This window comes from Rhododendron vialii, chromosome 11a (genome assembly GCF_030253575.1).
Source record: "Rhododendron vialii isolate Sample 1 chromosome 11a, ASM3025357v1".
Classification (NCBI taxonomy): Eukaryota; Viridiplantae; Streptophyta; class Magnoliopsida; order Ericales; family Ericaceae; genus Rhododendron; species Rhododendron vialii.
Genome location: NC_080567.1, coordinates 36,206,756 through 36,229,705, shown reverse-complemented (window position 1 = coordinate 36,229,705; position 22,950 = coordinate 36,206,756). Strand labels below are relative to the sequence as shown.

The following is a 22,950-nucleotide window of genomic DNA, read 5'->3' as shown; positions in this document are numbered from 1 at the left end:
GTTAAATCATATTTGTCCCTCTAGTGAAATGAAAGGCCAAAATTTCATCTCTCACAAAATAAATTCAATTGGTTAAGCTGACTAATTCTGAGATCCCCAAATCCAATTTTGAATCATATTAATTGTTCCTGCCCCAAAGATGCTGTTACGTGGTCTCTACTCTCTTGTCCCACAAGATAAGCAAATGACTCAAAAGAAGAGAGAGGGGGAAAGAAATGCTCTTACTATTTTTTTTTGGTAGCGCAGAGTGTTTTTGGGCCAGCTTGCACGCAGCACAGGACTAAATCTCTACGGCTCCCACCAGCCTTTGCTAACCCAAAGACTTTTACACATGAATGGCCCCAAGGATTTTTTCGCAGTATAGGAGAGTCGAATCTGGGACCTTAAAATGATATGCCCCTCCGTCTTGGCCGATCACCAATTGCACTGCCCCTGGGGATAATTCTTCTTTCTTTTTTTTATCAGAAGGGAAAGAGATGTAGGTGAGACATTTGAATTTGCACCGTCCGTTAGGTTAGGTGGGGATTTCTACTATAATGGAAAGAAGGGACATTTAATTTGATTTTTTGTCTCCCGATGATTTAATTTTATTTGTCTTTTTGCAATTGAGATATAGACAAATTAAACTGGGAATCTTGTTAACTCAAATCTGGTACTATTATAATGGGAGATGCTGCCAGGCACAGGATGCTTGGCAGCGGTGCTGAACGCATTTTGATCGTTCAAACGTGTTTTTAATTCGGATCATTAATTGCAGAGATAAATTTAAACGGTCTAGATTCGCTCGATACCGCTGCCAAACGAAGACCTGCTTGACAAGGTCCCGGGGGTAGAAAGTGGGAAACCCTGTTTGCGAAAAGATTCATGAGTCAATTTGGAATCATAAGCTCTGGAAATTCTTTCTTTACGGTTCAAATCTTTTACCAGCAGTAATTGAATGAAGTTATAAACCACTTTCTGTTTTCTTTACCTAAGACAAAAAAAAAAAAATTTACTTTAGTAATGTTGAAAAAAGAGAAAAGTAAAAAAACACCAAAGATATTGGTCTGGTGGTCATGACGTGAGATTTTTAAGAGCTTGCTCCCTTCTAAAATTACACGTTCGAAAGTTCTTCTTTGCTTTCAACTCTTTTGGAATAGAGGTCAGTTCATACGGAACATTTGCTCCGACTTTTAGTGGGGGCCCGCTAGTAAACATCGGATTTGTGATATTCATGATTAATTGAGATGAGCGTAAATTTGACACGAATATAAAAAAAAAATAGAAAAAGGAACAAGAATGGTCAAGATTTAAGGGACACGTTTCACCTTGGAGGAAAGCCTAAAAGAAGAATTCTATGTGACGGTAAAGATTCAACTCTGCTGTTGAAATACTACTTAAATATTCCCACTTGAAATGACTATACTGCCCCTTTCGCCTAGATAAACCCCACTGAAGGATAGTGCTAGTAAAAGTGTATGACTTGGCCTACAACCCATCTCTCATTTTTTTATTCTATTCTTGGAAAGTAGATGTACTTTAGATCTTATGGGCTTGCCCATCGGTTAAACTAATAATAATTTCGTACGAAATTAGGTTTTTGTATTGGAAAGAAAAAATAAAGATCAAGTACTAAAATTTATCTACAAATATTAAGGCCTTTTACCTCTATAGAGCTTTTGGGGATTTTTTAACTTTTTAACTTTTGTTCTTATTTAAAAAAAATTATATTTGTTAGTTTTACATCAAATTTGTGTAGAATATAAAGTATAAAATTAGGACTTTTATCCAATATTTTTGAAGATATTTAAGACAAAGTCCAAAAAGCCGACTTTTAGGAAGTTTATCTTGGGTATTTTCAAAAAAAAATTGGGTAAATTTTTTTTATTTTTTTAATTCCTCTCGTCAAGATGAATCAATAATTCTCAAAAGTTTGACATAATTAATACTTAAAAGTGTGAATTTTTTCAATAGGATAGAACACAAAAAGCTCAAAAAACTATCAAAGGAACAAGGCCTAAGAATTCAACCATAATAAAACAAAAGATCTAGATTCTTTCATCCATACAGGTAAAACTTGGAGGGCAAAAATCTATATTAATACTAATACTAAAGGTCAAATCATCTTAGTTCGCCCCATTTTATAAAATATTTTGTTTGTCAAGTTCGTTGAAGCCAGAAAAAAATCTCAAAGAAATAAAAGATCTTATAAAATAAGGTGAATAAAATAGGCCCTTAGCTATAGATGGTTAAATATCTTCCTTTTTTGGGAAAAAAAATTGTGATGGTTAAATATCTTCCTTTTTTGGAAAAAATTTGTGAAGGAAAAATATGCGGGGGGGGGGGGGGGGGGGTTGTGGACATTTCACAAGTGTCCGAGTTTAGAGATTTGAGTGGCGGACAGATAGAAATACGCGACGAACCGAAATTGACTTTCTATACATACACACGCACATATCGCTCCCGTCGAAACCCGGCGTTGCTTCAACAGAATCTTCTCCCTTTTCTCACCTTTTCCCATCTACTATCTCTCTCTCTCTCTCTCTCTCCATTTCTCTCCTCACATAAACCGCATTTTCCCTGATAAGATTCCGGTTCTTTCTACCCTTCCCCACCTCTCTCTCTCTCTCTACAGACACAAGGTATACAGATATATACCCATTACCCATAGATCCTCACCCTCTCTCTCTCTCTCTCTCTCTCTCTCATACGGTTTAATCCATCTGTTTGAGAAAAATCTTGAGTGAGATACGCAAGGGAGGAAGAATCGCAAATGGGTTCAATTCCACCTGAACTGAGCTTAGATGTTAGACCAACTTTCGTGCCCAAAAGAATCAGCGAGTTCTTGGGAGAATTGGCAGCGATGGGCAGCGTGTCTGAGAAGAAGCTGAGGATTGATGATTTTGTAAAGAGATTAGAGGAGGAAATGAAGAAGATCGATGCCTTTAAGCGCGAGCTTCCTCTCTGCATGCTTCTTCTCAACGATGGTTTGTTTTTTTTCTCTGATTGTAATTGGGTTGTGTGAGTTGGGTTTTTAGTCTCAATACCATTTTGATGAATTGTTGATCAGTTAGAGTAAGTAAAGGAGAGTGGGTCTGGAATTTTAGTGAAGCGTTATAAATTCTTCAAAATCTTGGTCCTCTAATTTGGTTTTAGGCTCCTGAATTTATATATACACACCTTTATTTCTTGATAATTTTGGTTCAGGGGTGTTCTATTGAAAGAGCAATGCTAGGAAAACAAATTTAAAATAAAACTCTGAGCACAATTGTGACAGAACGGTTTATATGATCGTGGGTCCAATGGCTCCAACGTAGTCGAGCCCTGACAGTTCTGTCCGGAGGTGTGCTCTATAGGTGTGTTGTTAGACTTTTTGTTACTGAAATTGATTTTATGAGAGGGTCATTTATAGAACACATACATGTAGTTTTTGTATGGTTGTTTTGGATAGGTATGAATTGGATTCAATTTATGGAGGTTATGGTTTATTGTTCATGAGTGTGAGATGCTGAAGATGCTTAACGGGGTTCAGATTTCCTTCATGAGTTGACTTTGTTGACAAGATTCCAAATTAGTTACAAAATTCAGGACATGGGTTTTGGTAGTTGAGGTTTTGATATTATTGGGTTACTCTTTATTTTTGAAATATGGAGATAGGTTCTGGGATTTTGATAAGTTTGATTTGTGGGTTTTTTTTTTTCTTCTGTTTTTGAGGTTCATCTTTTTGTTGTTGCAGCAATTGAAACTTTGAAGGAGCAATCAACACAGTGTAGGACTAGAGATGTTGAACCAATACTGGAAGAATTCATACCATTGATGAAAAATTGTGATCAAGATGAAATGAGTGAGGTTAAGACAGAAAAGGACAAAGAGAAGATGAATTGGATGAGTTCTGTGCAGCTCTGGAACACCAATGATTGCAAAAATGTCGATTCTAAATATGACCACAAACAAAATTCAGTACCGAAGTTTATGAAGGTATAGCAGAATTTATGCACATCGACAAGAAAAGGAATGCAATAGACTAGATTTGTGCTTGATGTGTATAATAGATGTACATGTTTTGAGCATTTGTTTTGATTATAGGGACCTGTGGAAGAGTGCCCCCTTGTGATTGATAATGCATTCAAATACAATAAGAACAGAAACGGGTCGAAACCATTTTTGCCATTTAAGGACTGCTCTATTTTTCCGGCTATGTCGAAAAGAAAGGAAGACAAGGTGGATTTACCAGTGGCTGGACTTTCCCTTCTCACGCCTGGAACTAAAAATCCAAGGGAAGAAATTGTTTCCCATGGTTTGAGTTCTAAGATCATTGGCTCGTCCACTACCCCCATCATTCCTTCAAATTTACGGGCTAGACCACAGACAGCTCAGCAGCAGGCTGGCCGGAAACATAGAAGATGCTGGTCACCGGAATTGCATCGGCGGTTTGTCAGTGCCTTGCAGCAACTTGGTGGTTCACAAGGTCAGAACTTGTAAACTCTAAACATATAATTCTTGATTTGGATTTACCTGTCCTATAGCTTGTTAATGTGGAATTTTTTTCTCTTTTTTGTGGTTAAAGAATCTAGGCCTTATCAAACTTAAACTGATGGTGGTGGTATCTGTTATTGAATGATGATCACAGAATAAAAGATGGAAAGTTGCAGTACCAAACCACATTAATTACATTGCCTGTTATCTTTTCTAATTCTTGACCTCTGCAAAAGTGGATTTTGATCTGTAAGATATGATGCACAATCGCGTTGAAGGAAACAAGTAAAACATATGGGAGATAGGAGAGGTCATGGAAAATGTTTACATTGACACATATCTCACTCTTTCCTCTGCATTTGTAGCTGAGATATGTTTTGGCACCTTGAATCATATTTTAGTCAATCGGTTTATGTGCTTCTGATTTGGCTTTCTGAAATTTTTTTTGCAGTGGCTACTCCTAAGCAGATTAGAGAACTCATGCAAGTTGATGGACTCACTAATGATGAAGTGAAGAGTCATTTGCAAGTGCGTATTTTGGTTATTTATCTCTTCATCTGTCTTTCTTTTCTTTTCATTTACCTTCAATTTACCGGCCTTTGTTTGATCTAGTTTCGGCTTTTAACGTGAATATTTTTTAACTTTCTTGCAATTAACAGAAATATCGACTTCATACTCGAAAGCATCCAACTGCCGGAACCCATTCCATGGTCGTTTTGGGGAGTTTGTGGATGCCCCAAGATGAATCATCAAAGCCAAGCAGTTCACAATCTGATTCTCCTCAGGGTCCTCTTCAGTTAGCTGCAACTCGTGCAGGTACTTCCACAACAGGCGGGGAAAGCATGGAGGAAGAAGAAGAAGATGATGATGAGAAATCCGAGAGCTATAGCTGGAAATGTCACATTAAACACAAATCTGGAAAAGAAGTCTGTGTATAGAACGTATGCACTATAATTTTTGCAGATAAAACTATGAACGGGAAGAGTCACGACAACAATAACTACTATAATATGCCATATACATAAAGAGGAGGAGCTATAGAGACTGGGGCTGTTAAATTTTTGCAGGATTAGTTTTCCTATCCTTCTGTATTGAAATTGAGTTCTTGTTATGTATTGGTACCGGTATAAAGAACATAAAGTATGAGTTCACTACCCCCCGGAATTGTATCCCCCCTGTATTGCCATAAATTTCTTCGAGAATCGCTGAGTTTTGGGACAGCATTGGAATTTGCCTTCTTGTTGGTGGAAAATTTGAAGGTTTCTTATTGGAAATATAGGTAGAATTGACAAAGTCTTGTCTCATAACCTGTCATACTTCTTCCAGGGACTCCCTGTTCCTTTCAGAAAAAATTGCAGAGAACAAGATGTTAACCAAACCAAGCCTTTGAGATCCGTTTTTACTATTGAGCTCTGTCGAGGATCAAAAGGATCCGTTTTATGTGTTTGGCTGTTAACGAGGTGCTTTATTATACTATCATACATTTATGAACTGTGCTTGAGCAATTATCTGAATTTGTTGCTTGGAAAAATCTAATGCACAGCCTGTGGGTAAAATTTGAACTGGGGGATGGTGTTGTGTAGGTTCTATGTACCATCCGAGCCGTTTATTGCCAACATGAAGTCTGGACGGTTGGATTACCGAACGGACGGTTCGGATGGTGCACAATATGGTGCTGTACACCTCCTACGCAACACCATCCCCGTTTCTGTAAAATTCTAGTATGTATTCTAGTATTTAGGGTTATGATCATGATTTCTAGATTTGGAAAAATGAAAAGAAGTTCATTGAATTGTTCTTTATGGAATATGGGTTATGTGAGGCTAATTAGTATCACTTAGTAGGCATCATTGAGAGAGAGATGATCTTTTTTTTTCTATTGAATTTTGTTAGGTGTGCAGGAGCATGGCTAGAAGAAATGATTAGTCAATTCCCGAATGTTGAAGCAACAGTGTTATTCTATTGCAAGAAGATCAGACAAGATCTGGACCTATTCCTTTTGGAACACTGTAAGGTTTCTATTCCTTTCACCTTTTTTCTCTTTGTGATTATCCTCAACTAATCAGGATTGGGACTCTTTTATTCCAAGAAACAACTAGACAAAAGTAATCATTTGACATTTCTCTTTAAAATTCAAGCTCTGTTTGGGAAATAATCTCAAGTGAAGTTGAAAACAAAATTAAATAAAATTAGAACAAAAAAACATTTTTTTTTTTGTAAATTTTTGCGTGTTGTTCATATTCAATTGCACTGTTACATGCATGCTTAGGTTATCTTATAATGGATTGGAATTACGATCATGTTCTGCTTTCCAATCTATATCAAAGATAACACTGATAGAGATTGAATTGTCAAAATTTCGTTCTAGTAATCGATTCTGCCTTTTTATGGGTTAATGAAATTAATTTTCTCTGATAAAAAAAAAATAACAATTGATTCAGCCTCTCTGAGGCTACATTTTTTATTGACTACTTATTTAAGTAATTTTGTGAAAATTCTTAGGAGGATAACATAAAAATTCCATGATTCCAAACAGCCTATGAACAAGTCAAATTGCTCAATATTATCAAGACGAATCCTCTAACCTAACAAGTCATATTCCACTTAAAAAACTCTCTATTATCTGTTTGGTATTCTTATCCAGAGTACATGACAAAAGAGTCACTCTCACAAACAAAATAATGGAGAGAGGAATCTTTTAGACAGGATATAATGAGTGCCCCCACATTGATAGGGTCTTTTTTTATTTATTTAATAAACATTACTATATAGACTGGTTTGGTGAAAGATGGAGTGAAAATGATGGAACCTTCAATAGTTTATGTTTTCTTGGTTTCTTGGGCAAACTAAAATTGAAGAATCAGATTCAACAGCTTCTCTGTTTTTCTGGTTTTAAAAGAAAAGAATATATAGCCATTAGGTTTAGTGGCTATTCACATGGCTGGTACATTTATAGTACAGACCACCTTTTCCCTTTTCCCTTTTCCTTTTTTATTTTTGGGATAATCCGAGGCCCAGTTGGGGTGGGATCAACCTTAGTCACATATTCCTTCAAAACGATATGTGTTCGTGCTTTCGATTCTTGCACTCGCGAATTCTGAGAGCTTGAGGTGTGTTTCGAAGACGCTTCTGCTCGTGCACACGAACACAGATTATGTGACTTTAGGAATCGACAAACCTACCCATCAGGGTAAAATTGGGGAAGTGCAGATCCATTCACAAGATTCATGCACTTGGTGAGGCAAAATGTTGTTTGCGGGAATCTAGAATGGAAATTTCCAAGGTCACAACCGATCTAGTAAGGACCACAAATTGTTGCACGATTCTGGCGTGGGTAAACATTCATTGCACCTTGTCCTACGGATGAGAACAATTCAGTACCAAATTTATCAGGACATTACTATGTGACAGATGAGGTTGGGAAATTTTCAGTGACCACCCCTGTTGTTAGGAAAAAAATAATTGCTCGAAAATTTTCGGAGGCTTCGCCTAGCAATGGAGACCTTTACGGCTTGTTTTCTTGGAGGATATTGAAGCAGGATATGGACTGCACCCGGATTGAGGGATACTCAAATGTTGGTTTAGTTTTTCCCACCAAAATATACTTCCTCCGTCCCATCGAGATATACTAATTATTATCTCCTCTCTTTTTTTGATCCGCACTTATTATCTCCTTCGAGAGGGCAAGTTTTAGACATCCCATTGGTGTCCAAATTCTATCCGGGTCGGAGCATTATCAAAATACCCTTAGAATTTTGAAGGGTTTGCTATGCGTGGAGGGCAAAATAAGAAATTCACACAATTGCCCATTATCCATCCCTTCATATCAACTACAAGACAAACCAAGTAACTTTAATCTTCTTTTTGACATAATCCCCCTTCCCCTTTCAATCGTATGATTCGTATCCCTTATCTCTCCAAAATTTTAACCGCAAACAAACGAGCCGTTAATTTAAGAAGGAAAACTTTAGAAGGAATCTGCAAAGAGAACCAATCGGACAATCGCAACGGTAAAGTTTGCAAAGATGCTGTAACACTAATCTTCTGTTTTATGTTAGGAATCCTATTTTTCTTTTAACAGCAATGTTTGGACACCTATAATCCTAAGGTTATTTTTTTCAGATTTTTTAGATCAGTCTATAGATAAAATTTAGGAGATACTTATTTTGAAGAATTTGTTAGAGTTCAACAATTTATTTTCTATGAATTGACCTTGGATTCTTAGAAGATCATAAGGGAGGAGAGTGATCTAATTTTTAACTACATTATGCAAGTGAGTCCGGTTTGAATTGGTCAATAATTACTTTTTTTTATTCATTCTGCGCACCAAAAATAAGGATAACAGGATATTCCGAAAGTATTTCGTATTTTATGTTCACATTCTTGACGTCCTTAACCTTTAGATAGTCTAGAGTAGATATTTCAAATCAAGGTTCTCCACTAGATTCTGTTCACACTGTTTGGTCGTTCTATCTCACTCATCCGTCTAAGGAAAAAAAAACAAATAACTATCTGGGCGGCAATCAACGATGGAAAAACGTGTTCAAACTATAGAAAGTGAATAAAGTGCATCAATAGAGGTGGAATACACATTGAAGTTGTAAATTTTTAGTACTATTCCGTGTCTCTTAAATCATCTCCAGCATATACTATGTAAAATGTTAGTAATAAATTACAAAAAAATTGTGATTTGAAGTCTACAAATAAAGTAAAACATCTAAGATAACAACAAAATTTGAATTGTTTATTAGGTGAGCACTTATTATTTCATTATTCGGATTATGAAATGAGGTAGCAAAATATACTTTTAATGGTGAATTTGGACTTAAATTTACAGATCGGTTTGGGCTATAGTTCGTAACTTTGTATAGATTGTAGTCGGGCCAATAATGGGCTGGACCAAAACCAGGATGAAATGGATCCACCATCCTGTACAGGACTGCAATGGCTTTCATGAATTTGGGCCTCTTTTTTGTGAACGGCGAAAATAAAATTTTATAATCCTTAAATTGTTACAAAGATTAAAGGACTAAGAGTTGACGGCATCATACTCCTAAATCTAGGGGTAATCCTGTACCCAAGGACCCAAGACCTAATCCCTTAATTGGCAAAAAATCAATCAAGGAGCACCCATTGAGACTAAGCCCACACCTCTAAGAGGCATTAAAGCCTACATAAAGCAATTAAAATAGTTGGGACACAGTTCAAACACCCAAAAGACCTACAAGCCCAAAAAATATGGACAAGATTTACAAACCTCAATATCATCATGCATTTTGGTCCAAATGACATCTTTACTTCAATTCAAGATCATCAAGTTAGCAATGCTATATGCACAACTGTCCGAACATAAATGCGGACGCAAATGTATTTCAAAACCGTTCTATGCATGTGAGTCTCCTATGTTGTACCGGGATCCATGCAGGCACGCCTGTGTTTGGATAATCATGTCCAAAATGTTTTTCTCCCATTATTAGTAGTAGATAGAAACCAAAAACAAAAAAAAACAAAAGAAGAAAATCCGAGAGAGAGAGAGAGAGAGAGAGTCCAAAACCTTAAAAAATTGGTCAAGGCGCAAAAGCAACGGCTATGGCCTATGTGCAAGAAGGGTGAAGTGTCTTCAATCGAACAGAGAGATGTTCCATCTATTTTGGCGGGGAATGTGGATTCCAAGTCCCATTAACAGTTACTACTAAACTTCAGGGGAGAGAGAGAGAGAGAGAGATCCAACTTCCTCGTTCCAACATCACTCCTCCACCAAGAGACCCACTTCATCTCTTGGATAGAGAAAACCCATGTGAGAGAAAGACTCAAACAAAATAAACAGCAAAAAAGAGAGAGATTGAACAAATTATACTAGTAACAAAGATGGCACAAGCGCATCGTGAGGAAAAGCCTCAAGAAATGCACATGAAAGACACCACCTTTACCACTTCTAGTTCTGGTTCCTTCAAATTCAACGCCCAAGCACCTGAATTCGTCCCACAAACACACCCCCATGTGCCCGTATCGGGCTATTTCTATCCTTACTATAACCTCCTCGATGGGAGTACCGGTGGGCCTGATTGGTTTTATGTTGGGGATCAAGATCCGATTAGTTTCCTTTCTAGCTCCACTGCCACGCCCTCCTACAGTTCGAAAAATGTCCTTACTGACGATCTTCGCCGAAAGATCATTAAGCAGGTATATACCTCTTCTTTTCTGGGTTTCTTTTTGCATGGGTCTATTTTTTTAGTCTTACTTCTGATTAAGAATAGACTCTAGGCACACGCAATGTGCGTGCAAATTGTGTTTTGCAAAAGATGGAAGGAGAAAAATCTTGAATTTTGATTGATCTGTGATGAAAACTAGGATGTGAAAGTTGAAAAGAGAGGAGAAAAAAAGTTTTGGCAGTTTATCTTTGGGCTGTCAGAGGGATAGTTCAGGGGAAAAAAAGTGTGAGGCAGACTCAAAATTGACGTTCACACCAGAAAGTGATTCTGCTTTAAAAGTTATGATAGGGAGCGGCATTGTGTACGCAACAATGTTTGTTTCGTTTCTTATGCCTGAATAAGGCAGTCGATTTGTTTATCAAATAAATTTGCTTGTGACAGGTTGAATACCAGTTAAGTGACATAAGCTTGCTTGCAAATGAGTCTTTGTCGAAACAAATGAATAAAGACCCTGAAGGTTATGGTAAGGACTATGAGACAATACTATCATACGGGCATAATGTCATTTTCATTAAGAGTTCATTAAGTTTGGATCGATATGACATTTGACTTGTGATTTTGGCACTGTAACAGTTCCGATTTCTGTTATTGCATCTACGAAGAAAATCAGGTCCCTTATCAGTAACCACGATTTGCTTGCCCAAGCTCTTCGGTCCTCTTCTACACTTGTAAGTTTATTCTCTTATCCTAGATGAAAAGCAACAAGAAGAATCATTTTGGTTTAATTTCTTCAGTTTAGCTTAAAGTTCAATTCCTTATACTTTTATTTGGTGTTGCAAAGGTTGTAACTGATGACAGCAAGAAGGTCAAGCGCAAGCACCTTTTCACTGAGAAGGATAGGGAGGAACTGCAGGTAGATTTTTCCCGTTATCCTTGGCTGACCCCAATTTCCCGTATGTTTGCCTGGATTAAAGCATGGGATTGGACTAGGAATCCAAGGGAACCACATATCCCATTTTTGGTTGATTGAATATCCGGTGGATATGATATCATACGAAATATGGGATATGCCTACACCATAAAGGCTGTGGTCTCATTAATCCCCTTGCTAGTAACCGGATAGGATTTCACTGTTAGTCTAGGCAAACAAACAAGCCAAAGTTGTTATTTGGACCTTTCCCAGGATTGTGGTTCAATTTGTCTAATGCGCCTTGTAGGCACGCACAGTTGTCGTGGAGAATTTACCTGAAGATCACTCGCATCATAACCTCGAGAAAATATTTGGTGTGGTTGGAAGGTCATATCTCATTTTCTGGTATCATAATTATCCATGTTTTTTTTGTCAACAGTGCATTTTATAAAAGTTCTCACACTATGAACAGGGTGAAAACAGTCCGAATATGCCATCCCCAGGAATCTAATTCTTCACGTTCCAAAGTCGATGTTCTAATCAGTAACAAGGTATGAGAAAATCAGAAATATAACTCGACGCCATGCTTTTGCTTGAGTAGCATGGAGACTACTCTTAGAAGTTTTTCTTGTGCTTGTTTTTTAATGCGATCCTCTTTATTTCATTTTTTTCTTTTTGAAGCTCCATGCACTAGTGGAATATGAAACTCTTGAGATAGCTGAGAAAGCAGTATGTAATTTCCACCACAAAAGTCTTGCATGTGTATTTCTTCGGTCTGCCATTTGCACAAGCATTAGTTAAGAGCTCGTTAATTTTCCCAGGTTGAGAAGCTAAATGATGAAAGAAACTGGAGGAAAGGCCTCCGCGTAAGGCTGCTGCTTAGATGCTCGGTATGCCAATTTGGAAAGTTTTGACTTTCCTTTCCTCTATAACATCTGTTTTTAACGTTCGGTTTGCCTGAAGAGTGAAGAGTTTTTGAACATTTCTGTGAATGTCCAGCCGAAGTCTGTTTTGAAGAGCAGGAAATCAGATTTTGATGGGATTTTTGACGACGATGAGTGCCCTGAATCACCTGAAGACGCTTATCAGCCTCATAGCTCAGAATTGTTTGGGGAGAATACTGTAAGTATCATCTTAACTATTGGTAGTACATTCTTGTTTGCAGAGACGGAACTGTAAATGGGCATATGGGGGCCATGGCCCCTGCGTTGTTTCGGGGGGTTTTTTTTTTTTTCAAATTTCAATATTAATATTAGTTTTTTTGTTTTTTTGGTTAAGAACACCTAAATATTGTATTTTGTGTTGAATGTTATTTAGACATTTAAATCCTTTAAAAATGTGTTCGTTTTGGGTCCCAAAGCTTAATTTCTTTCTTTGCACACGGTCTGCCATAAGTTTTCTTTCAATTATTAATCTCATTTCTCCTTCTATCTTTCTCCACTCATTACTCAAAAAACCTCCTTCAAAATTTAAACCAAACAAACTATTAGATTTTTGAACCTTAAATTTCAAAATTTTCTTGTTCATAGTTCGGCCCCCGCATTTATGAAATCCTGGTTCCGTCCCTGCTTGTTTGGTACTGTGGTGCGGCTGGTGCCTAATAAGAATGTTAAACAAGTACCTTTTGTCACTTCTTTGTTGAAGTGTTCTGATAGGCTGTGTTTGGATTGCTGTGAAGAAGTTACACCTTCTTCTTTTTACTTGTCATTTCCCTTCCCTGGTAGCCGACTAAATGTCCACGAACCAAACACAGGCTTAACACATAACCATGATACGCCTTGTACGTGGAAGATTATTCGGGACGACTACAGAATAATAGGCCTTACTCAGTTTCCAATAGTAATGAAACAGGACAAGCGAAAAACGGAAAGGGCACTGAACAATTGTTTTCCTTTTAACTTGGCAGGGTGAAGAAACTTCACCTGGAATGAAGAAAGGGTTTGGACGAGGCCGTGGGAAGTCTTCAAGACCACAACGCCTCCAGAGCCACAGTCACAACGGGCGTGGCCTGCTTGCCTCACCTCTGCCATCAAGCTGCTCCATCCAGTACGAAGTATCTCCTAAGCAGGCTACAAAAGGGCCTAGGATGCCAGACGGAACGAGGGGCTTCACCATGGGACGAGGAAAGCTGCTCAGAACTCCTGTTTTGGGCGTTTCTATTTCGGAGTAGTGGGTGGTGCTCAATTTTGTTTTCCAACTAGCAAATGGCTCAATAGTTTCTGATTTTTGTGTTGGCAAGTAGGAAATCAGTCAATAATCGAACGCAGAACCTTCGGGCATGTGTTCGCTGAGATGTATGAGATTGTTTTGTCAATGATCATGACAGTGGTCATAGCTATTTGAGTACAAGTTTTTCTTGCCAAGTCTTTTTATTTCCTGGTAATGTGGTTTTGCATATGGAACTCCCATTTCTCTCATTTTCCTGTCTGAATTTTCTGAACAATGACATGGGATGCTCAATTGATATATCACCACTCCAACCTATATAAAAACTTGACACTTCACTTTTTTTCACCACAACTTCATTTTCTTTAGTCAATGGGAATCCAGTGGCTCCATCCTCCTTGACTTTATTGTTTATCTTGTTTTGTGTATTTTGTTCGTCTTTTCTGAATTTTTGTTTGTTCACGTCATATTTTTTGGATTAATTATCCATCTTGACGAGAGGAGTTTAGAAAGTGAAAAATTATGGCGAAAAAAGAAAAAAAAGTTCTCTAAAAATAAAAAAATACCAAACAGTTGTCGTCTTTTTTTTTCCTTCCTAAAGTACCGTCATATATGGACTTTGTTCAACATCGGCTCACATTTTTATACTTTTCTAATTCCTCTCGTCGAGACGAATGATTAATCTCAAAAATTACAACGAAAAACTCAACAGGATGTTGCGAAAAATAAAAAATACCGGAACAAATCTTAGACAAAAAATTCAAAAGAACGGAGCCTGAAACTACAAGGAATCCTCACGAGATGCCTTCAGTTAGTCGTCTGAACGCGAGATTTTTTAAGTTAATTAAATAAGTATGAAACACATCAGCAAACGGCCCATTAGCTCAGTTGGTTAGAGCGTCGTGCTAATAACGCGAAGGTCGCAGGTTCGAGACCTGCATGGGCCAACTTCTACCTCAAACCTTTTTGCTAATCAGTGTTTTGGGCTCATCCCGATCTCCGAACGCACGTATACCAAAAGGGTTGCAATTATCGAAACGGAATCTCTACTGAAATGGAAACGAAGAGCACAGAGAAAAGTTATCGATGGATCCTAACTTGTGTTCTCATTGATATCGTTTCCTTTTGTGTTTAATCGGTAAGAGGGCAACAAAGGCTCGAATCCGAGCATCGCACCGGTGAGAACTCGGTCACATAATCCTTCAAAATATTCCGAGCTCTCACTTTCAATTCTTGCATTGCGCTCGCACTCTTCATCCTTGCTCTCGTGGATTTTAATACTAGGTTGGAATGTGTTTCGAACACGCTTTCGCCCTTTGCGCTCAAGCACGCACGTGCGAATTACTCCCATGTGACTTGGGGTGGTGGGGAAAGTCATAAAACCATTTGCAGTCCGCCGCCGGCGCCACCAGGACTTAGTTTGCGGCCATGGGCATTAGTGTGCAGCCACATGGTAATAGTTTTCGGCCACGTTGTATCAGTTTACGTCCACGGGTTTAAGTTTGCGGTATCAGAGAAAGAGTTTGCGGTCACAAGTTGTGAGTATGCGGTCACAAGCTCCGAGTTTTTTACCTCAAGGTATGATTTTGCGGCCTTAATTTCTGAGTTTGTGGCCACAACCTATTGTTGTTCGGGCAAAAAGGAGATTTCTTTGCTAGTTTGAACGGTAACCCATCTAGAATTTCCCCAAATTTGCGGGCTAGCCCGGGCTTTTTCTAGTTGCTCAATGAACCCCCACGCATTTGCATGATAGTATTGGTTTAAGTCTGTCTGGACCCTTTTAATAACTACTTGCCCTTGACGCAAAAGATTGGGTTAGTTGTGTATGCAATGAGATCTACTATGTTGGATACATTGCTTAGTTAATTTGCAGCTTAACTTGTTTTTTCTCGATAAGGCACTTGTCGGACTAGGTTACGCACATCTCGATTAACTTTCTGGACCAGTACTGCAGTCCACTTGTGGGGACAATTCAGACTTGGGTTTGCAGCTCAACTTTCCAACCACAAAGCTGGCGAACGCACGCACTACTAGTAAAGGGAGCAATTGAATTTTTAGTGCACACACTGTTCTACCAGTCATCTTGAGTTGATTCATTCCCCTCTTATTATTATTCTTTGTAAAAGCAAAGTGGGGTGCTCAACTATCTATTGCTATTTCTTGCTTCTGATAACACTTGCACTCCCACTTCCAGAAGATAAGTGTTGACTTGTTTAAAAAAACCTGTGCATGCTCATCCAGAACTTTATATTCTTGGCATATTTTGATTTTTCTTACCATGTTCTTTGTTTCTTAATCACCTAGTTACACATCACCAGGCGATGCGATGACGGTGCAACTATTTCCATTGATCGAGAAGGAAATCCAACAGGAACTCGCGTTATTGGCGCTTTAATTGTTTTTGTAAAGCAAAGAACTAAGACATTCATTGTTCTCTCTCGTCGCCTCTTCAAACAAAACCTTCAGATACTTATCAAAAGTCCTGAACTTGGTGTGTCATTCTGTAGTCTAAGGAACTTGGAAAGAGTTCACTAACTTGAGGATATATACTTAGAATCTAATGAATCCTTGGTTGCAGGAGCAGCATAACCCTTGACTTAGTTGACCACTCTTGATTAAGTGCCGGCTGCTGCCACTGATTAACATGATTTTTCTACTACTGGTGTTCATGCAGGGCGAATCATATTCTCGGGAAGTGTGATAGAAAGTGAAAGGCCCTGGAAAAATAGTATGCTTTTTTGCACGAGGTGAATGCAACTCGATTAGCAGAGAAAAATAGAATGCATAACGACGCACGCCGAGGTTATTTAATGGCGTTTTATCACTTTTCGTAGTTGGAGAAATAATGTATTGCAGATATGGACATTAGGCGTCAACAACTATAGTGGTACTGCCACTCTCCAAGAAAAGCCAATGAGCTCAGTTTACAAAGATATCCTTTCGTGTTCGCATAGTATATAATATCAACCACCAGTGATGAGAATTTGTCAACACAAACGTCCCAACTCAGAAGATTATGGGTTTTAAACCCTCTCACCGCGTCATTATCTCCCTCTTCTTTCTGTTTATATTTCTGTCTTCTGTCGCTTATGGTTATTATGACGATGGCCTACTCGATTATAGTTTTTACGATATGTCATGCCCTCACTTATTCACGATCGTCAAGCTTGGTGTTTGGGCAGCTCTGAAGAATGATACCAGGATGGCTGCATCCCTTCTCCGGTTGCATTTTCACGATTGTTTCGTAAATGTAGTTATTTCCTCCCTCAAAAACTATAGCCCTCGAATTTCACTGTTCCCCTACCCCTGCAATGCTCTCTCGTTTGTTAACATTTGATAATCCTCCCCTTCCTGACTTACAAGATAGACAAATGCAAATATTACTGTCCAACGCGGAGAAACAAGTTGACAGCTACGTTCACTGTTATATGTAGAAAGTTAATTGCTATAACTTGCCATAAGCCCATAGTCCCATAGGGCATCTTTTCCTTCGTTAGTTATTAATCATGTTTTAGTATGATAAAGGGGCCTAACCTCGAATTTAATTGGATATTATGACTACACGTTTAGCTACTTGCTCTTTCGATATAATTGTCCTGCTTTATCCTTGGAACCGAACTGACTTATGGTAACATTATGTGTAAATCGATTTGAATCTTAGAAATAAGCGGCAATTTTTAAGAAACATTGGTTTAGAAGTTTCATTCTTCTTGAACTTGCTTTTCAAAACGCGATGTCACAGTTTGCAGATGACGAACTGAAGCTCAAATTCGTCCAGTGTTTCTTCTAATATGGACCGGTTATGTTGCTTTAGAATTTTCAAATTTATTGTTCATAGTTGTCTTGCCTTGCGATAGGGCTGTGATGGTTCTGTGCTCCTTGACGACACTAAACGTTTCAAGGGAGAGAAGAATGCTTTACCCAACCGCAATTCGCTTAGAGGTTTTGAAGTCATTGACACAATAAAGGCGGATGTCGAAAGAGCTTGCCCTTCGACTGTTTCTTGTGCTGACATATTGACTCTTGCAGCAAGAGAAGCTGTTTTCCAAGTAATTAACACAACTATATCATTGTTTCAACCAGAGGACTAATTTTTACTTCTATGCTTCAAACTGAACTACATCTTCTCTTCCTACGTTTATTTTTGCAGTCAGGAGGGCCTTTCTGGTACGTTCCACTGGGCAGGCGTGACGGGTTAACTGCTAGTGAAAAAGCAGCAAATGAACAGTTACCATCACCTATTGAACCTTTAGGTGGCATCACTGCCAAGTTTACATCAAAGGGCCTTGACTTGAAAGATGTAGTAGTCCTCTCAGGTACTTGTTCGATCTCTTGACTACAGCAAACCATTTTCGAATTCGAAGCAAGGGTTTGTACTGTTAAGTGTTGGAGCCAATAGGTGGAGTATCTTTCCTGACGAAAGCGTAACGAAACTAACACTGTGAAGTTCTTTATTCATGAAAGATTTGTAAGTAAATGTTTCTTGATGTTGTAGGTGGACATACTATAGGCTATGCTCAATGTTTCACATTCAAGAGGAGACTTTTCAACTTCAAAGGCTCCGGAAAGCCCGATCCTACTCTCGACTCTTCGCTTCTCTCCGGCTTGAGAAGCACGTGTCCAAACGTGGACAAATCGAATTCCAAGCTCGCTCCTCTGGACACTGCAACCGCGTACATGTTCGACAACGCTTATTATAACAACCTGGTGAGCAACTCGGGCCTTCTCGAATCCGATCAAGCCTTAATGGGGGATCCAGTGGCTGCATCACTGGTCAGTTCTTATAGCATGTACCCATACATGTTTTCACAAGATTTCGGAGCATCAATGATTAAGATGGGAAGTATTGGGGTTTTAACCGGGCAAGTTGGGGAAATTAGGAAGAAATGTGGCTCTGTAAACTCTTGAAGTTGAGCATTTTGTAACTGGTGGGGTGTTCTGTATGGTTCTAGCTATGGGAGACCCATGGATGAATAAAAGTATTTTGCAATCAAATCGGCTCCCCCATCACCTAGTGGGGGTCTTAGAGCAGGTCTTATCAAGACTTGCAAGAGAGCAAAAAGTTCAGGGAACACAATTCCGGAGTCACATGCATCGAACGGCTCTCGATACAGTTGTGTCCGGAGTTGCGTTTTAAAATTGCATTCCTAGCAAGCCATTAGTGTCACTGGAAATTTGCATCAAACCATTGAACACAAGCAAGCGTTGTGCAACCATTCATTAGGGTCACTGGAAATTTACACGGTCGTTAACTTAAAAGTTTTTTTATCGAGATGCATATAAGATCCAGACACCCGATTATTAAAAAGAAGAAACAAACCAAAACAATCAGAACGTCCATTAGAGGAACAAGTGAATGGAGGTTTAGGTGCAACAATATAGATCAAAGTGGCGAATGTGGCTGTCTGGTGGATTAGATGTTTAAAGGAGAAATTATGCAAATATTAAATGCGGTTACCATTTTCCAATCCAATACGTCTATTTGTGTTTTAGTTTTCTGTCTTTCATCACATTATGCATTGGTTGAAGGAGACTTTATGTATTTTATTCATATACGATGTTACCGAGTATCTTCTTATAGAACGGAGTCGAGCGATCGACCCGGCCGTTCATCTTGACACGAACGATTTGGATTGAATCTGAGCACATACTAATAAGCACGTTCATTGCTCGATTAAGATCCGAGCCGTCGGTTGTTGAGATGAACGACTGGATCAGCCGCTCTGCACCCGCTCTACAAGAGCATCTCCCACATTCAACGCAAATCAAACCCAAGTTTTATGTCATAATTGATTGTGATAGCTTCAATAATTTTTTTTAACAGACCACTCTATATTTATACTTTTACAATCCCTTTGGATAGTGAGAAATGGAGAGATAAGAAGAGAGAGAATCCAATCAAAACATTTTATTTATATAATTTTCTTCCCATTCTCACTAAAATAGTCAATTCAAATAAGTGATTTGACTAAAAATTGTTACCCAAATTATGCAACCTAGAGGGGGGGTGAATAGGATTGCTAGTAATAATCACCAATAAAAATTTATCTCTAACAATATATGCAAACAATAAGTATGCAATCAAAATAGAGAGATAGAGAGATAGAACCCGTTTATAGTGGTTCGGTCCGGATTTGTCCACGGTCCGGCCCTACTCCACTTCTCCTCAAGCAATTACTTGAAGGTTAGACTAATCTTTAAAAGATTACAACTTGTAAGTCTTGCGGGTGCTTACAAGAACCGAATGCCTCTAGCTTTCCCGAGGAGCTAGCACAACCGCAAGAATTTTCTCCGAAAACTTCTCAAAAACAATAACACCCAAATTCCAACCCGAATTTGGTCTTCTAAGCTTTCAAGTGTTTGACTCAAACACTCACTTAGGAAATACAAGTATGTGAAGAAGGTATGAAAATTATCGCTCACGACTTGTACAAATTTTCTCTCAAGAATAATATGAAAGTGGAAGAACAATGAGAATTTTTGGCTTTGATCTTTTGAGAATTTGCTCTTGCAATAATATGGAATGTTGTAGCTTGTGTGTGTCTACTCATTAATGAGTTCTTGATGCCTTATATAGCCATCCATATGCTTCCTAGCCGTTGGAAACTAGCCGTTGGAACTAGCCGTTGGAAACTAGCCGTTTGAAACTAGCCGTTGGAAACTAGCCGTTTGAAACTAGCCGTTGGAAACTAGCCGTTTGAAACTAGCCGTTTGATAGAGTGGTCATCCGGGTGGTCGTCCGGTTGTCACAGCTTTCTGTTCAGACAGCCGGCTTGTCAGCCGGTTCGTCAACCTGTGGCTCAAAATTTCATCTAAATAAACCGTTAAAGCATGTATTGAGCTCAATAAAGTCTTTGTAAATATAAATCATGAATCCAAGAGACTTTATGCTATATTTCAAGGTCACGAAAATATTTAATTCGGGAATCGACTTTTCGATAATTTTGTATTTGCCGAATAAAAATATCATTGAATTAATCATCAAAATAATTAATAGAGATGCATATAAATTTTCACAAATTATAATGCATACTTTTTTCAACAATCTCCCCCTTTTTGATGATGACACAAAATGATAGTTTTTATTCAAGTAGGAGTTATGCCAATCTAGTTATGCCAATCTCCCCCTTAATACATGCACCAAAGCAGTTATCTATGATCAACGAGTAATAGCAATAATCATCAGATCATAGCAAGCAATTTTTTAAATTTGCCCAAAATGGCAAGATAGATCAATTAAAACTTGGCTTTTTCTCCCCCTGTGACATCATAAAAAAAAAACTAAAAAGAGAAAAACAATAGGGCCATGGTTCCAGCACCATGCCGCTCTTGCCCTGTAGCACTCTATCTTCGTTCATTGAGAGCTTGGCGTCCTTGATTTTCGTATTCTCGAATAATGGCTGCTACAACGGCAGCTATAATGCCAATCCAATACCACAGAGTATCCACATTTACATTCCATCCGAACCATGGTGGTATTCTCATGGTAAGTAACGCACACAGCAGAATGAAGATAAAGAGTTGCATCCAAATGGTTTGGATAAACAACCTGAACTCTGCTCGTTCGGCATCTCTTTCGTAAAACTCAAACGGTAACCCTTGCGGTATGTTTGCCATTGCTTGATGAGAGATTTAGGCCGAGAGAGAAGGAAAGATAGATAGATGAAGAGATAGAGAGAGTGTTGTTGAATTTATAGAGTATGAGAGAAGTGTTTGAGGATAAGGGATAAAGATGCGGCGCCGAATAGAGATAGGATAGGGGCGGTGCCGAATAGAGATAGGATAGGGGTGGCGCCGAATAGAGATAGGATAGGGGTGGCGCCGAATAGAACAAGAATAGGGGAAGAAAATTGTGTTCGGGTGTTTATTGTTGTGTCCCCTTAATACATGCTCCCCCTAAAAGAGAGCTTTTTAAAGAATGCGAGGGGTATTACCGAGAATGATTATCCCTGCAAGCTTAGAGACAAGAAATTCATATCGGCGAAGTATATAAGAGACAATTTAAGCACTAAGCCATGAAGTTCATACAAACTAAGTGTAACAGACTTAATAAATCAGAGTTAGCAACGCAAAAGCTTGAATAAGTCTCAACCTCACGGTTGTCCGGTTGGACATCCGCTTGGACATCCGACTGACAAATGCAGGTTAAGTCCAGAAATCGTTTAAGAGGAGTAACATTAAAGACCATAAAACTGATTTTCTTCATACCAAACACAGGAAAATGAAACATATGATAAAATGTTTGGAGGGTGATTTCTTTATCAAGATCATTTGTACTCTCCATCAAGTATGATATTTACGAATTCAATCAACTCAACATTGAATCAAAAAAAAACTTTTGACATCAAGAACACAAAACTTTTTCATAAATGATTAGACATGCCGAGTTCTCGTCGAATGAAACAAAATTGTTCTTCACCAAGGGGTTTTGTGAAAATGTCCGCCAATTGCTTGTCGGTACTAATAAAGTTAAGTTCAATATCCCCTTTTTGAACATGATCTCTTATAAAATGATGTCTAATCTCAATATGTTTTGTTCGAGAATGTTGAATTGGATTCTTGGTTAAGCTAATTGCACTAGTATTATCACATTTAATAGGAATATGATCATATTGCAAATTGAAATCCTCCATTTGTTGTTTGATCCACAATATTTGGGCACAACAACTTCCGGCCGCTACATATTCCGCCTCGGCGGTAGATAGAGCTACGGAATTTTGTTTCTTGCTATGCCAAGACACTAGAGAGTGCCCTAGAAATTGGCAAGTCCCACTTGTACTTTTACGATCAACTTTGAAACCTCCAAAATCCGCATCTGAATAACCAATTAAATCAAATGCAACTCCACGTGGATAAAACAATCCTAAGTCATGAGAACCGGCAACATATTTAAAAATACGTTTAATAGCTTTTAAATGCGATTCTTTAGGACATGATTGAAATCTAGCACACATGCAGACACTAAACATTATATCAGGTCTACTTGCCGTGAGATAAAGTAATGAGCCGATCATACCTCGATACATCTTTTCATTGACGGCCTTACCATTCTCATCTTTGTCTAGCTTAGTTGATATGCTCATTGGTGTGCTCATTGGCTTTGATCCTTCCATGCCAAACTTCTTAATAAGTTCTTTCGCATACTTGGCTTGGTTGATTATGATCCCCTCATTAGTTTGCTTGATTTGAAGTCCGAGGAAGAAGTTAAGCTCCCCCATCATACTCATTTCAAACTCACCTTGCATACACTTAGCAAACTCTTTGCAC

At 38.4% G+C, this 22,950-nt stretch overlaps 3 protein-coding genes and 1 non-coding gene across 5 annotated transcripts; all 4 read left to right on the top strand.

Moving 5' to 3' along the window:
- The first annotated feature begins 2,422 nt into the window (after positions 1–2,422).
- LOC131307805 (transcription factor HHO6) lies at positions 2,423–5,748 on the top strand. The gene is made up of 5 exons (XM_058334494.1): positions 2,423–2,966; positions 3,716–3,957; positions 4,066–4,447; positions 4,907–4,983; positions 5,115–5,748. The coding sequence occupies exons 1-5, from the start codon at positions 2,753–2,755 to the stop codon at positions 5,391–5,393; spliced, it is 1,194 nt and encodes a 397-aa protein (XP_058190477.1). The 5' UTR covers positions 2,423–2,752; the 3' UTR covers positions 5,394–5,748.
- A 499-nt stretch (positions 5,749–6,247) lies between these two features.
- LOC131308438 (la-related protein 6C) lies at positions 6,248–13,880 on the top strand. 2 transcript variants are annotated; one of them, XM_058335372.1, is made up of 10 exons: positions 6,248–6,464; positions 11,049–11,130; positions 11,241–11,335; positions 11,449–11,520; positions 11,825–11,904; positions 11,990–12,068; positions 12,199–12,246; positions 12,339–12,407; positions 12,517–12,639; positions 13,424–13,880. In XM_058335372.1, exons 1-10 carry the CDS (start codon positions 6,393–6,395, stop codon positions 13,685–13,687), a joined length of 984 nt encoding a protein of 327 aa, XP_058191355.1. In that variant the 5' UTR covers positions 6,248–6,392; the 3' UTR covers positions 13,688–13,880. The 2 variants fall into 2 exon arrangements, with proteins under 2 accessions (XP_058191355.1, XP_058191354.1); XM_058335371.1 differs by lacking the exon at positions 6,248–6,464 and adding an exon at positions 9,962–10,638.
- A 676-nt stretch (positions 13,881–14,556) lies between these two features.
- On the top strand, positions 14,557–14,630 carry TRNAI-AAU (transfer RNA isoleucine (anticodon AAU)). The gene has a single exon. It is a non-coding gene; the product is annotated as a tRNA-Ile (tRNA).
- Positions 14,631–16,585: 1,955 nt separating this feature from the next.
- LOC131308439 (peroxidase 10) lies at positions 16,586–18,678 on the top strand. Its single transcript, XM_058335373.1, has 4 exons — positions 16,586–16,933; positions 17,541–17,732; positions 17,834–17,999; positions 18,179–18,678. The coding sequence occupies exons 1-4, from the start codon at positions 16,700–16,702 to the stop codon at positions 18,589–18,591; spliced, it is 1,005 nt and encodes a 334-aa protein (XP_058191356.1). The 5' UTR covers positions 16,586–16,699; the 3' UTR covers positions 18,592–18,678.
- Positions 18,679–22,950: the final 4,272 nt, after the last annotated feature.

Excerpts from the sequence above, each read along its gene's own strand:
- LOC131307805 (XM_058334494.1), top strand. The coding sequence starts at position 2,753 with ATGGGTTCAATTCCACCTGAACTGAGCTTAGATGTTAGACCAACTTTC. Across the intron at positions 2,967-3,715 it reads CATGCTTCTTCTCAACGATG|CAATTGAAACTTTGAAGGAG; the intron begins GTTTGTTTTTTT and ends TTGTTGTTGCAG. Across the intron at positions 4,448-4,906 it reads GCAACTTGGTGGTTCACAAG|TGGCTACTCCTAAGCAGATT; the intron begins GTCAGAACTTGT and ends TTTTTTTTGCAG.
- LOC131308438 (XM_058335371.1), top strand. The coding sequence starts at position 10,324 with ATGGCACAAGCGCATCGTGAGGAAAAGCCTCAAGAAATGCACATGAAA. Across the intron at positions 11,905-11,989 it reads ATATTTGGTGTGGTTGGAAG|GGTGAAAACAGTCCGAATAT; the intron begins GTCATATCTCAT and ends CACTATGAACAG. Across the intron at positions 12,408-12,516 it reads GGCTGCTGCTTAGATGCTCG|CCGAAGTCTGTTTTGAAGAG; the intron begins GTATGCCAATTT and ends GTGAATGTCCAG.
- LOC131308439 (XM_058335373.1), top strand. The coding sequence starts at position 16,700 with ATGGGTTTTAAACCCTCTCACCGCGTCATTATCTCCCTCTTCTTTCTG. Across the intron at positions 17,733-17,833 it reads CAAGAGAAGCTGTTTTCCAA|TCAGGAGGGCCTTTCTGGTA; the intron begins GTAATTAACACA and ends TTATTTTTGCAG. Across the intron at positions 18,000-18,178 it reads AGATGTAGTAGTCCTCTCAG|GTGGACATACTATAGGCTAT; the intron begins GTACTTGTTCGA and ends TTGATGTTGTAG.